The sequence below is a fragment of the Lissotriton vulgaris genome, chromosome 5 (assembly GCF_964263255.1).
Source record: "Lissotriton vulgaris chromosome 5, aLisVul1.2, whole genome shotgun sequence".
Lineage (NCBI taxonomy): Eukaryota > Metazoa > Chordata > Amphibia > Caudata > Salamandridae > Lissotriton > Lissotriton vulgaris.
The window spans coordinates 1,550,685,567-1,550,700,024 of NC_141693.1; the positions used below are offsets into that span (position 1 = coordinate 1,550,685,567).

The 14,458-nt window shown below is 42.9% G+C and overlaps 1 protein-coding gene across 4 annotated transcripts in view; it reads left to right on the forward strand.

The window, feature by feature from the left end:
* The window catches only part of SLC12A6 (solute carrier family 12 member 6), a 734,261-nt gene that overhangs the window by 433,432 nt on the left and 286,371 nt on the right, over positions 1 to 14,458 (forward strand). For all 4 annotated transcript variants that reach the window (XM_086923612.1, XM_086923613.1, XM_086923614.1 and 1 more), the window contains 2 exons: positions 408 to 554; positions 1,447 to 1,501. In XM_086923612.1, coding sequence (XP_086779738.1) covers positions 408 to 554; positions 1,447 to 1,501 — 202 coding nt within the window. The remainder of the gene's footprint in view (positions 1 to 407; positions 555 to 1,446; positions 1,502 to 14,458) is intronic.

Sequence of the window (14,458 nt, forward strand, 5' to 3'; positions counted from 1 at the left end):
TGTTTTGTCTACTTAAGAGGGAACTATCCGAGCTATGACATTGTGGGCATTTCATAGAGGTCTTATGGTTTAGGAAGATGCTATCTATATTTGAAGTCAAGAGTTATGGGCGCATAGAGACTTCTGATGGAACAAAAGTAATCCCGAATCTGCATTAAATGTATGATGTAAGAACATTAGTTTAACTGTGGATATTATGAAAAAGTTCAGCTGAGTGGTTCGTCAACATAATCCTTTCTTTCACAAATTCATAACATGCTTAAAAACGTTGTAACCCTTTCTGCTACACAATGTATTTAAAGGTGAATATATCCGCGGAAAATATCAGATACTTGGTAACACCCTTTTCAGTGCAACGTTTACTAGATCTGTTTTCCAGACTGACTTTGATCTTTGTTTTCTGGCAGTCTCCAAGGATGGGAACCTTCATGGGCGTCTACCTCCCTTGCTTGCAGAATATTTTTGGAGTGATTCTTTTCTTGAGGTTGACTTGGGTCGTCGGAACAGCTGGTGTGCTTCAGGCTTTCAGCATTGTCCTCATTTGTTGCTGTTGTGTAAGTGCGATATAAATACAATACAAAATAAAACCATGGACAGTTTAACATATACCAATTTGATGACGCTGTTTCACAAAGGGGCGAGTATTTTACTTTTCCTTTGACATTTTTTACTTCTCATTCCATTACTTTTAAAGTTTACTTCTCGAAAACAATATACAAAATATTTTTTTTAATGGCTTAAAAACAAAAATTGGGGAAGATACGGTAAGAAAGTATCAAGAAACGAAACAGTTAAAAGTAAGATTACAAAAAAAGTGGTAGAGATATTTCACTCATAAGAACAAAAGGAAAAATACCAAAGAAAACAAAAGGGAGGTGGGGTGAAAAAGAGAATAAGGGGGGAAAAAGAAAAACAATATGGGGTTTACTCTCAAAAGAAAACAAATAAGTAAAAAGAAAAACAAATAAAATGAGTGAAAGAAAAAGATGAAAAAAGAGGGAACAAACTATCGGAAGAGTCAGGAAAGAATTATTGGATATTTGATATTTATGGGTATTTGTAAAGCGCGAAATTTCGTTCCGGAAGGAGCATCTTGGCGCTGAGCATGCATGTAAATTAAAGACTAAAAAGTAAAAACACTGAGAAGTACAAATAAACAAAGTTCTGAGCATGCATGTAAATTAAAGACTAAAAAGTAAAAACACTGAGAAGTACAAATAAACAAAGTTCTCAGAGATTACTAACCTTTCATCTTTACTGTATTATTTTTTAGTGTAATAAAAAGTGGGCTTCACTTTAAAAAGGCATTTGTGCAGCTTGTTATTAAATATTAGAAATTATCGGTGACTGTAGGCCGGTGCGCTGGCATTTTCCTGCAAAACAGGCATTACAGAGGCATCTGCTTTTGATTCATATTCATGCTGTCTTTTTTTTTTTTTTTTTCAGACACTGCTGACTGCCATTTCCATGAGTGCCATAGCAACCAATGGAGTTGTGCCAGGTGAGCTGTGTTTACACACCCTTCTGTCCTTCTGCTGTAAACGAGGAAGCCTGAAGCTGCTCATGGTTACTCATCCATGTGCATGGTTTGATGGACCTGTGGTCCTTCTCTTTTATCCAGTTCTGTCTTTTATGGTGTGGCTTCATGTGTGTGCCTGCAAATGTTGTCATTTGCGTAAACCATACCTGGAGTCATGAATAGATGGGCCATACCCCTCTGATCTCCATTTTGCCATTGCTCAGTGCCACACATGCAGACCAGCAAGCACTTTAATTTTATCTGAGAGAAAGCTACTTATTCTTGCTCATTTATAGTTTAAGTGGATGCTGGTCAGGTTTATGCCAGTTTGAAATAGGTGTTGCACAGCGCATGCAGTGCCATAAAGGCATGAAGAGATCACAAGGTAGTGCAGTCAATTGTTTACTTCTGCCAAAGTAGTCGCTGTTCACACCCCTTTTCACCAAACGCTTGGGGTGTCCTGGACACAAACTGAAGTATCAGAACATCTCTTACCAAGCAAAGAGTCCAATACTTAAATAGAATGTAAGTTACATGTGCCCCCTCAAGCCCTTGTCACCCTGTATGAGCCCCCTGCATCACACATGTCAGTATTTCTTTTGATGTTCTGCTTTTCAGACAAATACCCATGCTAGCACTATAAACTCGTGCTCTGTGGTCCATGCCATCCTGACATTCATCTTTCTATCTCAAACAAAAAAGAAGCATCCTGAAGTTCGAATGGCATTGCAGTTATGGTCAAGTCTTTAGAACTCACAACAGTTTTTAAGTATCTGTTTGTGGAAACTGTTTATTTAACATCTTTACGATTGGTCCTAATATTGATGTCACTCCTGTGGACGCAGCTACTTTAGGCTTTTCTCTACCAGTCCCACTGCCCTTATGCCAGCCCTTTTCTTTCTTTCTCCTCTGGCAGGGCCGGGATAGGGAAAGAATATTCCCTTGTCCAGAAAACTGCCAAGTAAAATAGTTTCCTTGCCTTCTGTTTCTCACAACGTGAATGAGAGTCTAAGGGGGAACCCCTTGTTTTCCCACCTCCCCCCATCCTATTCCACTGTAAGCTAGAGTTCCTTGATTGTGTTGACAAGAACATTTATTAGAACCTCTTTTCTTGTTTACCTCCCAAACCATGATGTGTTCCTGTCTTCAGGAAATGGTTTCAGGTCATGGTGGACGAAGGAAAGCCTATTATTTAGCTGTTTTCTCTGCCTTTGGACTTATGGACATGGCTGCCGTAGGCATCCAAATAAGTGAGGGCATTTGAGGCTGGTCACTGTTCTGTTATTTGTACCTCTTCCAAGAGGCTCAATCAAACGTTCTTTACCACAGATGTTATGATTTTTTTTTGCAGATACTGCTTGTTTTATGCTTGTTAAATGTAAATCAGTAGCCGTTACTGTGAAATCTTTGACAATAATTTTCTAAGCAATCTTGCATCAAAGCTATTTCCAATACTCAGGCTTCTTCCTTTAAGGAGATGCACAACAGTTCAGTAGGCTTCATTTGCACAGGTATGCTCTGCGTGTTCAATTGTGTTAATGAATCAAGTGTTTTAATTATGTAATTAAGACACTACACCAAAGAACCTTTCTCTAACGAGAGAAATATATTCATGTTATGCCAGTAGTAGTAAACATATGTACAATTACTGCAGACAGCGCAGTTCTCAAAATTGGTGATAATGTGAAACAAACAAATTATACACCTATACATTCAAGGTGGTTACAGAATTCTATGATGAACAAAGTTCAATAATATACTGCTGCTCCTTATTACAGATAATTCAATGATTCAAACCCTAAAAAGTGTTGACGTTTCAATGCAATGCTCTCATACTCTGGGTTTCATTAGAACAATAACCATCTGTCTAAAACCGACACAGGGAATGGACAGAGAAGGCCCTTATGATATATTCAATAAAGAAAGAATAACTCTTATTCTTGACGAAAGTGATAGTACGAAACATATCTCCAAATAAAACATTTCAACACAAACACTTGTAGAAGATATTGGCATCTTATACCACAATGAATGTGACATCATAAATGGCAAGTCACTGCAAATTCAAATCAACATAAAACAGTATGAGCCTGTGCCATTGATGTAAGTTCCTTACAAATTACCTTATAGCTTATAGCTTCTACCAAGGATGCCTACATTAAAGTAATCACTAATCAGTGGCGTCCAACACTGCATAGTCGCAAAGCAAGTTTTTTTATACTTCTCCTAATGATGGGGCAATGTGCATATATTAGTAAGCACATTGTAGTTCATAGGCTCTTCGTACACAGAAATGTATGTGTATTGGAGAATATATATATATCTGCCTTATATATTGTGCACTTAAGACATGATGCGATCCACACGCACCATTCCACACCTGTTATGTGTGCTGCCTAAATCTCAACCTTGTGGCCCAGAGTAGAGCAACCAAAGAAAACATTCAAAATTGCTTTCAAGTCCAGATACAACCTGCATCTTGAATAAAGTGCCATCACTTCTCTGTATGCTGCAACAATTATACAATATTAAAGATGACAGTGGAATATGTGTAAACCTTTAATATATTGATAAGCCCAATATAAGTAAATCCTCATTCCACTAGCGGGAAATAAGTGGTGTGTCAATGCGATTGCGGTGTACAACTTGCAACATTATTAAAATGCCTCCCATCTAATTAGGCAAAACGGTAACCGTAGACGATAGATGTACAATGATCCTATTTCAAAGACAGCATTCATATTTTGATCAAAGAACCTACTGACACGGTGTGTAACAATGTGTCTGCTGATGTTTACTATGAAGTTCAAAGGACCTCGGGGCAAAGAACCCTTGCATCCCTAAGTAATAAAGCAATTTGCCGGCTCAACATGCCTCCCTTCTTTCTACGCACATCATCAGCAGTAGCAATACACTTATATTGGTCCTGTTTGCACGTCAGCATTCATATCTTGTTCAGATAGCTGCCGGACACTGCCAGTGACTGTGTCTCTACTGGCTTTTACAGCTGATTTCTGAAAATCATCGTAAGATGATGGCTCGCAGGATGCTTTGATGAGACCTGTCTGTTGCGAAAGCCATACTAGACTGCGCTCCACACTTCAGAGCAGCCGCCTTGGTAACAACTGATATGTAATAGTCTGTTTGGGGGGAGATTAAGGACATCGCTAAATCCCCCTAGTTGTTTCAAGATTTAAACCATTGTCCTAGTCAGAATATATCTACCACAGGGGACAGGATGAAATGGAAGAACTCTTCCAAGAAATACTCCTGTGTGGCCCTTCACTGAACAAAGTAATCAAAACTGCAGATTGTGGAGCACCTGGTAGTGGAAGGATTTCTGATCAACTTTCTGAATGGAAGGCAGTTACCAAACACCCACAGACCCAGCATTCCACTTTTGCTAGCTTTTTAAGTCTTACCACCACATTTTCTCACATCCTCTCTTGCACCTGATCTTGTTGGAGCCCCTTGTGGCTGTTCAGGAGTTTTTGGACTTTGAAAGAACAAAGATTGTTGTACTCCTGGAATATGAAGCTTGTGATTTCTGCAGTGTCCAAGAGAACTTGGGGTCTGCCTATCATCTTAAACCTCCATGCCATACGCTTTCAAAGTGGTCACACAAGAACCCTTTGTCATCCCTTCAGGTGTGTGACAGACGCTATGCCATTGACTTCAAGGACAACGAGTTGTGCATAGTGATGGGGCTACTGTGCAGACTCCTTCTGAGACTCGATGTTGTGTACAGTCTTTTTCCTTTGATATGAATTATAGCCAAATAAAATATATATTTGCAATACAGCTTAGTGATCCATATTGTCAAAATGAACATTAAGGCATTGATGCAGTAGAATCAGGCAGTACATCAGTCACAAAGTATGTAGGTTTTAGTGTGAATATTTTCTACCTATTACCAGTAAAACAAAAACATCAAATACTTATTAATGTAAAATGGTTGACAGACTAGATTCTCATTAATATTTATTATTTGCAAAAAAAGAACTAGTTAGCATAACATTTTATCCCATCAGATTGAAAAGAGAGGACATCCTTTTAATGTGTAGATGTCAATTGTGAGAATCCAGATATTATTAAACATCTCTTCCTTTTCTGTTATGTAAAGGTATTTCTTTCTAGGAGCACTAATGATGACACCTTCTTGTCCAGCTGTCTACTGGCACATTTGATGGGAATTTCCACCTGTTAAACAGGAACAACTTAGTTACAATAATAGTTTTAATACCTTGTTTCTAAGGTTAATTCTAGAATGCAAGTGTGGATCTTTAAAAAAAAACCTTTGTTGTAGTCAATTGGACCTTATGGTTCAAGTCATTGAAAGGCATTCTAAGACATTTTTCCTAATCAATCAATCAATCAATCAGGACATTTGTAGAGCGCACTACATACCCGTGAGGGTCTCAAGGCACAGGAAGGGCTGCTGCTGATCGAAGAGCCAGGTCTTGAGTAGTCTTCTGCAGGCCAGTAGGTCTTAGGACTGCCGTAGGTTGGTGGGGAGGGTGTTCCAGGTCTTGGCGGCGAGGTGGGAGAAGGATCTGCCTCCGACTGTCCTTCTTCGGATGCGGGGGACAGTGGCGAGGGCGAGGTCGGCAGAGCGGAGCTTGCGGGTGGGTGTGTAAAAGCTGAGTCGTCTGTTGAGGTACGCTGGGCCGGTGTCGTGGAGGGCTTTGTGTGCGTGGATGAGGAGCTTGAAGGTTATCCTCTTGTTGACGGGGAGCCAGTGTAGGTCTTTCAGGTGGGGAGTGATGTGACTGCGGTGGGGGACGTCGAGGATCAGACGTGCCGAGGTGTTCTGGATGCGTTGCAGCCGTCTCAGGAGCTTGGCCGATGCTCCTGCGTAGAGGGCGTTACCTTAGTCCAGCCTGCTGGTGACGAGGACCTGGGTGACTGTTCTTCTTGTTTCAGTGGAAATCCATTTGAAGATCCTACGTAACATTCGGAGGATGTTGAAGCAGGAGGAGGAGACGGCGTTAACCTGCTTAGTCATGGTGAGGGTGGAGTCGAGGATGACCCCTAGGTTGCGTGTGAGGTCGGTGGGTGTCGGAGTAGAGTGTATGCCACCTCTGGATTACGAAGTCCTAGAATCAGGGACTGGGCTTGGATGTTCTCTGAGAAATTGCTGGATTTTGCTATTTTTTGTACTTCCTAGAAAGATAATGGTTCCAGATGACTTTGTGCTAAAAGTGACATTATTTTTTGGGCCGTAATTCAACAACCAAATGCATTCGGGATTTTGTAGTCCTTGTTTGTGTCATTCGAGCAAATCGGAGTTACTTTCTTACATTCATGCCCAGAGTTATTCAAAGAGCTAGAACTTTGTGCAGCTTTCAAGTGAGACAGGGTTGCTGAACACTCTCTCGTTCAGTGCAATACTGTTCACAATGCCATGTGCCAAGCAGGCCTGTTTGTTGGTTAGAGCCACTCCAGCATCTCCGCGAGAGCCGAAGGGGATACTTCGATGTTATCAGTTGGAATGGAGTGATGGCGGTCCTCCACTTTATTGCATGGCATATAGAAGGTCAAACTTGGGCTTTTTTGTTTCATCAAGGATGCCACGAGATCTGTTGGAAGGCAGAGCTTGACCAGAAGTGTGCAGTCCAAGAAAGTGATTTTCCTTTGGGAATCACATGAATTACCTATCCAAGATGTTCCATAGTCTTTTCCTTTAAGGTTAGTTTCTAATTTTGGCCTATAAAAGGGAGAGTGTGGAAAAGGTGGTAGCGTTACAATGTGTTTCGAGCCCTGATTTTTAATTACGTTCACTGCCCCTTGCGCTACATTTCTGATGAATACTTATAACCACAGATTCCTCACCTTGTAAATGTCCTCAAGTGCCACACTAGGTCTAGAACACTCAAATAGTGCTGCTCCTAAGCACCAGTAGGTGGCACTGTGTGACTATGTGGCGGATATAATTGCCAATAAACCAGGCTGACGTAGTTTATTTCCACAGCTTCAGACGCGGATCTGGAGCTTCGCTCTTCTTCACTCTGTGAAGACATTTTTCTTCTGATTTTCTCAAAATTCACACAGTAGGCTAGGGGGCATATCCCTACACGAGACTACAGGGATTAAACCTTGTAGGGACTGTCCCAAACAGGTGCCCGTCACAGATCCCCACGAGGCGTGCCTCCGAATTTAGGTTCGGCGCACTATTCTATGGCCTGCAACTGCGCCCAGATCAATCCAACAGCAATCCCAGACCACAAAGTTAAGCACCACATCGCAAAACAACATGCAGGTTCCACACCAGGTCAAAAGCGAGAGGGCAGACTGGCTCCCAAAGCCATTCTACATCAGATATTTTCCCCAGTCAAGGTCTTCTGGTAAGTCCAAGAAAAACACAAGAAGTGAATCGGTTTGAAAAGAGCCCAGCAAAGGCACGCTGTTGGGCCCTTTAGTCGCCATTTAAACAGCCCCCCTCAACAGTTTTGCCCTATTTGGGGATATGCCAGGGGCTTGGTGTATCCACAGTATCAAGCCCGCTGTCTGCACCAAAGCCCTTGCAAGGTCAGAGATGTGGGCCTACCATGCAGGAACAGGCCATCAGGCGCAGGGCCCTTTTGGCAGTAACCTCAAAACCTCTTTAGTGCCCTGCTTAGGTGCATAAAGCCATCCCGTAGGATGTAGGGTCAGCCACTCCTCCAGTTGTGGTGGAATATTACATGTGACCGGTTGGTTCTTCCAAATGTCCAATGGGGCTGTAGCCTACTATTTCTTTTTACCCCACCACGCCTGCCACCTACATAAGAGCAGCTTTTGGTGGCCCATTCGTCCTTTTCACACCAGGAGATTCAGCCTCTTTTGGCCAAAGAAACCATAGAGAGGATACCGGCCTCAGAAGTGGGGTCTGGATATTATTCCTGCTACTTTCATGTGCCAAAGATTGGAGGCCTTTGTCCAATTTGAGATTTCCCCCCTCTCAGTACCTTCCTTTGCAAGGACAAATTTAAGATGATCACACTGGCCCAGGTTCTTTCTGCTCTAGATCCCAGATTCTGGGTTGTGGCATTGAACCAATTTGACACTTGTGTTCCCATCCCTGTCCTACAGGGTCTCAAAGGCTACCACCAGTTCAAGTGGAGCCTCACGTCTCTTCTGTTTGCTGTGCTCCCTTTCAAACTCACTACTGCCCCTTGGCTGTTCACAAAGTTGATGGTGTTGGTCGCTACCCATTGTCTGGTGTACCAGTCTTCCCCTACCTCAATGACTGGCTGTTGAAGGCTGGATTACAACAGACGGCCGTCATTCAAATAATCTGTTGTGATGCATTTTCATAAAGTTTTGCAACATGTGTTTCTGCTGAAGCCCTTTGAGATGGCACAGTGGGCATAAAATGCAATCCTTATTTACCTCATGTGTGCTCCATTTGAACCGATGTACAGTGGTCCATTGTGCCTCTCCAAATCAAAAATGATAGTTGTGATAACATCAGCACTCTGTTTAAAGCTACAGACCCTCTTGATCCAACCACATTATACCACCTTTTTCCCCAGGCCATACTTGTCTAGGACTGAAGCTGTGTTCTTGATTAAGGTGGTGACGCCTTTTCATGTCGCACACGCCCTCACTCTCCTGACCTTCTTTGCATCGCCTCATCCCTTTAAAGAGGAAGAGACACCCCAAGAGAGTGCTCAACTTGTACTTTGATCACATCAAAGAACAATGGATAGACGATCAGGTCTCTAAGGGGTTTTCTAGGGCAAAGCAGGGCAGAAGTTGACCATCTCATGATGGATAGTCCTCTGTATTGAGACCAACTACGCATTGGCTAAGAAGCAGCCTCGAGAATATCTGAGGGCTCTTTCCAAAAGAGTGTGGCAGTTACAAAGGTGTCAGTGCACATGTTCGCAAATGACTGTTTCCGGGACACTCGGGTCCACCAGGATGAGCATTTTGCCTGTTCAGAATCTGCAGGACCTTTTAATCTGAGACATTCCACAGACCCACCACCTTATAAGGTACACTTTGGTATCTAATCATAAGGCAAGGAATCTGCGGTTGGGGTGGAGCCGCAGATTCCACACCACCATTCCACCTCTCTGTTCTATGGAGTAGTCTTTTTTGCATCTAAAAATGTCCCACCTTAGGAATCTTCCAATTTGCTGATTGGCTCCGCCTCTCAGAGACCGGGCAAGCTTACGAAAGAAACTGATGTCAGCGCACAAGGGTTGAACTTATTTGCTGCTCTGCTCTGCTCATCACTTCCTGAGTGGAACGATGTTGCACTACGCCACCTACAGGTGCACAGGTGAACTGCTTTTTGAGTTTTCTGTGTCCAGTGTGACACATGTAATATGTAAGCTAAAAGGGAGATACCAAGAAGAGGAAGAAACAACATAATCATAATCGATGTTTCAGACTTGTGACTTGGTTCCAGCCCGGATGGGTCTGAGACTTCTTAGTCTCCTGGCCTCGTGCATACTGCTGGTTCATCATGTCCATTGGCATATGTGGGCTCAGCAGTAAGACCTTTGCCTTAAGTGGCCCCCAATAATGGGGGTATCTCTCTGTCTGCGTCAAAGCATTGGAAGAGGCAGCCCAGGACGTTTGAAGGTGGATGCGGATGCCAACTTGATATGCTACTGCCCAATCCAGGGCTCTCGGTAGTTAGGGATGTTTCATCTATTGGCTCAGGAAGCAACCTAGGTGAGGTGGAAATGGGATGCCTCTGGTCTCATCATCGTACTGACCTGCACACTCCTTTTTGCCCTCAAGCTCTCTCTGCCTTCCAATAGGGGCAGGTTGGTACAGGTTCCAATGAACAACATGACCGCCATGTGGTTCTGCAGCAAATACAGCGGTGTGGGGTCCTGTGCTCTTTGCCTGGAGGCCCTGAGGCTTTGTAGTGGTTGGGTCCCCATGGGATCTCCTTGTGGGTCAGTCATGTGATGTGCTTTTTGAACACCACGGCAGACAAGCTCAGCTGGCGTTATCTGTTAGACCACAAGTAGTGTTTGCTTCTGAAAGTGGCACAGGGTGTCTGCTCAATGGGGTGTGCCCATAACAGATTACCTCCAGGAACACTCAGTATCTGACTTTTTGCACCTTGGTTGTTTCCCCACGAGGGTTTCTGGGAGATGTTTGGGCTTCTGTGGGACTCTAGCCTCCTTTATGCTTGCCCTCCTCTGCTGTTGATTCCACTGATCCTGAGGCAAGATCGGGCTCAGCTCACTTAGATAGTCCCAGATTAGTCTTGTGCGAACTTTACCTCCCCTGCTGGATCTGTACATCTACCCTCAACTTCAACTACATCTTCAGGTGGACTTGGACCAACAAGAAGGCAGAGTTCTGCACCCAAACCTCCATAGTCCACATCTCTATGAATGGCGATTGAGCAGCATCAACTAAGTGGATGCAACCTTCTCTGAAGGTGATTAATGTGATTTTGGTTTGCTCACTATCCATCCACAAAGTCCATCTATTCTGATCACTGATCTAGACTCATTGTATTGTATTACATCATTTATATAACACCTATTACCTCTGTGTGACGCTAAGGTACTTGTCTACACAGGTAGCAAGCTACACCGTGTATGATGTGTGGGTGGAAGGATGTTGTCTCTGTTTGGATCCTGTGTGGGATGCATTTCTGTGTTGTCTGATGACCACCGAGGTGCTGTTATCGTGTCATGAGATACAGATCTTAGCAGTGTAATGGATGACGACGTATGAGAGGTAGGAGCACAGTTTATGGTTTTCAGTAAGCTAGCAGCTTTGAGTAGCTATGCAGGTCCCTTATGGTATTTCTTATTTTCATAGTCCACTGGGATAGTTACTGCATTTGGTTGTCTGTTCTGACATAGGTTGGCGAAAGATGTGAGACCTGTTAGGATGGATTTCCTACTATCATCTCATATTTGATTGACATTGTGAGATGTCAACAGAGGTCATAGTATTGAGCTGTTGAGACCCGCAGTGGTGGTGTTAAAGTCCTTCATTGCCAAGCGTCATGTGGCAGATCTCTTCAGTTATTCCTTGACTGTTTAGTTGCTGAAAGGTGGTTTAATGCCGTGGATTGGGACGCTACTGGGCAATGACCATGACCCTTAGCAGTTTTGGCTTATGTGAGTGTGGTAGTGTCAAACAGTATAAAGAAAATATTATGCATTCTGTAGTATGACTTAGTCGACTGCCCAACCACTGAGTGATATTGAATTAGTATTTTTATGAGGCAATAGGGTTAGTAATTGTATTGTAACTGAATTTATATAGCACTTACTAGCACTGAAGAGGTTTTGTAGCACTTTACGCCAGACAGCACGCTGCTCCGAAACCCATGGTTAGTATTTTTTGGGTTACTGTAAAGGGTCTTGTGCTCTTTAAGAAATCATGCTATGCATGTACTCCAGTTTCTATGTGGTAGATAAAATGAATAGGAGTTAGGCGTGATCTGTGGTATGTGAATTAATGCACTGGTGGCAATATTAATAGAGGAGTTATAGGAGAGAAGTATTTTTAGGTGGCGTGGGTATGACTTTTAAAGGAGATGATGTGATTATTGAAATGAGGTCTGGGTATTTTGGGGGATTATTAATGGGGATTAAGGCAAGCGTGCATATGACTTAGAAAAGGCTATGTTCAGAGAAAGACGAGCCATGCGGAGGATGGAAAGGAAGGAGAGGGTTATTTGAAGGAAAAGAAGCCAACAATTGGAAGTTTTAAGTAGGTTTTCATGCAGAGGTTTTAAGAATATTGTGGAGACCTTTTGAGACAGCATGCAAACCTGTAGAAAGAAATAACATTATTTGAATGTGGTGCAATATCCTTGTACTTATCCTACAGCAGGAGTATTTACTCATGCTACCATCACCCGTGGATACCTAGAATTAAAATAAGTATTGTTTCATTTTCCCATAAAATACAATGAAAGGAAAACACATAACAGGAATGTTGTACTTTTAATGTTTGTGCTAGAGATGCACCTCCCATTTCCCTCTGATCAGGGTGGGATGAAGTAGAACTTTAGTTTGAGTGAATTTGTGTAAAGTAATGCTTCTCAGGGCAGGAGCGCCAAGGTAGTGTCAAACCTGTAGCACTCAGAATATACGCACAATGAAGTGTGAGATTTTGCATCTGGATGTTATTCAACCTTCATGTAGCAGTAATTAGACGCACAAAAGGAAAGGCCCTGCCAAGAAAATTACTCATATGAATAATATAAAATGTAGTCACCCCCTCATAATACGTACCAGCCTTCAGTGCTGAGCGGAAACCAGTAATGAGCAGCCTCTTCCAACAAGACCATAAGTGAATTTTTAAGAGAAGCCCTGTCTGTGTTGTCTCAATTCAATGGTTGCTCTGGTGCTCTATATACCTTCTCTGCTCCCCATGCAGTGTATTGTCACTCCTTCTGTCCCCTACGTGCAGTGTACTTCTCTTAATGTTCAGCACAGAGCACACTTGTATTCCTAAGATCACACACAGACCTAGCTTTATTAATTACAGCAGTACTTTTGACATTTTGTTGTAGCAGGGGTTAGACATGTTGAGCTGTACTTGAAACAACACGGTTTATGAGCTCACATAGAGACCAGATTACAGAATACTGGGTGTAATGATGGGTAAAGAATGCAATTGATGGTTTCATTGATATCTCGCGAGATTTAGGCTGGGGTTAGAGGCCAGCGCAACGACCCCAGAGTCACCATAAACTGGGCAGTCTTCCATAGCCTCTGCAGGCTCGGAGCAAGCCCTCTGGGCTGACTCACCTTGACAGACAATTAAGTCCTTAGTGTGCTTGCTTCCAGAAATTTACTCCTTTGTATGCAGTAGGATTTTGACGGTTGTGATTGCAAAGGAATTCCAGTAGGACTTCCAGTAGTGTTATTTTGACAGGCAGTAAAATTCCACAGGTATTGTGCACCTGTGTACTCCCGACAGCCACTTTCATTTTCTGTCCACAGGAACTATATTACAACGGGAATACACACCCTTTCTTTCTACATCACCTTTAAATATGAAATGCCCTCCATCTCCTGGCCCCGTTTATTGTCAGCCACCCCTGTCTTCTGAGGTTCCTGGCCTCAGCAGCAGTGAATTCAGTGCACTGCTCTTGAAGGTTATTTCTCATCTCGAAATAGAAAGTGGACTCTTCTTCAAATCGAGCCCACACTTCCTACTCAGTGGGTCTTAGCTTTTTCTCAGGCGAGACAGCCACATTCTTCAAATGTGTTATCCCAGCTTCAGACAGATATGATTCCAGGTTTCCAATTTTATTCCAGAGTGAATGCACAGAGGAATACTTCCTTCGAGGACTAATGACCAGTTTACCATAACACTCTCCTCCACAGATCTTGCCCCATATTTTTTTTCTAATAGTGCCTCTGCCTTTTGCATTTAATTTTTTGCCATCACACTATTCAGGTAAACAAAGACGTCGGACAAAACTCTAGTTAATGCAGGGAATATGGCCTGAATGTGTTACGAATGACTGGACTTGCCAGAACAGTATCTCATGTGGGATTGACCTACAAACTAAAGACGCAGAAGACTTTGTGGGTCTTATAAAATGGAGTCCACTAAGGTTTATGCATGTGACCTCCAAACTTGCCAAAAGCTCTTTGTGTGAGAACGACTGGATATTTAAGAGACAACGTTTGCAAGGTTAACTGTTGTCATAGGTGAACATGGATCATGCGTGTGCACCTTGACCTAGACCGGTTTAATTGATTGAGGTCTTGTTAAACCAGGAGAGGTGCCCAAAGCACTCCCTCATAGTATTGAAGTCTACTACCATCACCAAGAGTAAAGCAGGACGAGCGCGGGGTTGCCGTATACCATATTGTGATCCGTAGAATTGAACAAGTCCTTTTTTAACATGTGCGAATTGAGTGAGGCTTTCAAAATCACTCCCCTTTTCCAACCACTGTGTGCTTAACTCACCCTTGGCCTACATCAGTTCGATGAAAAGTGCTGTGC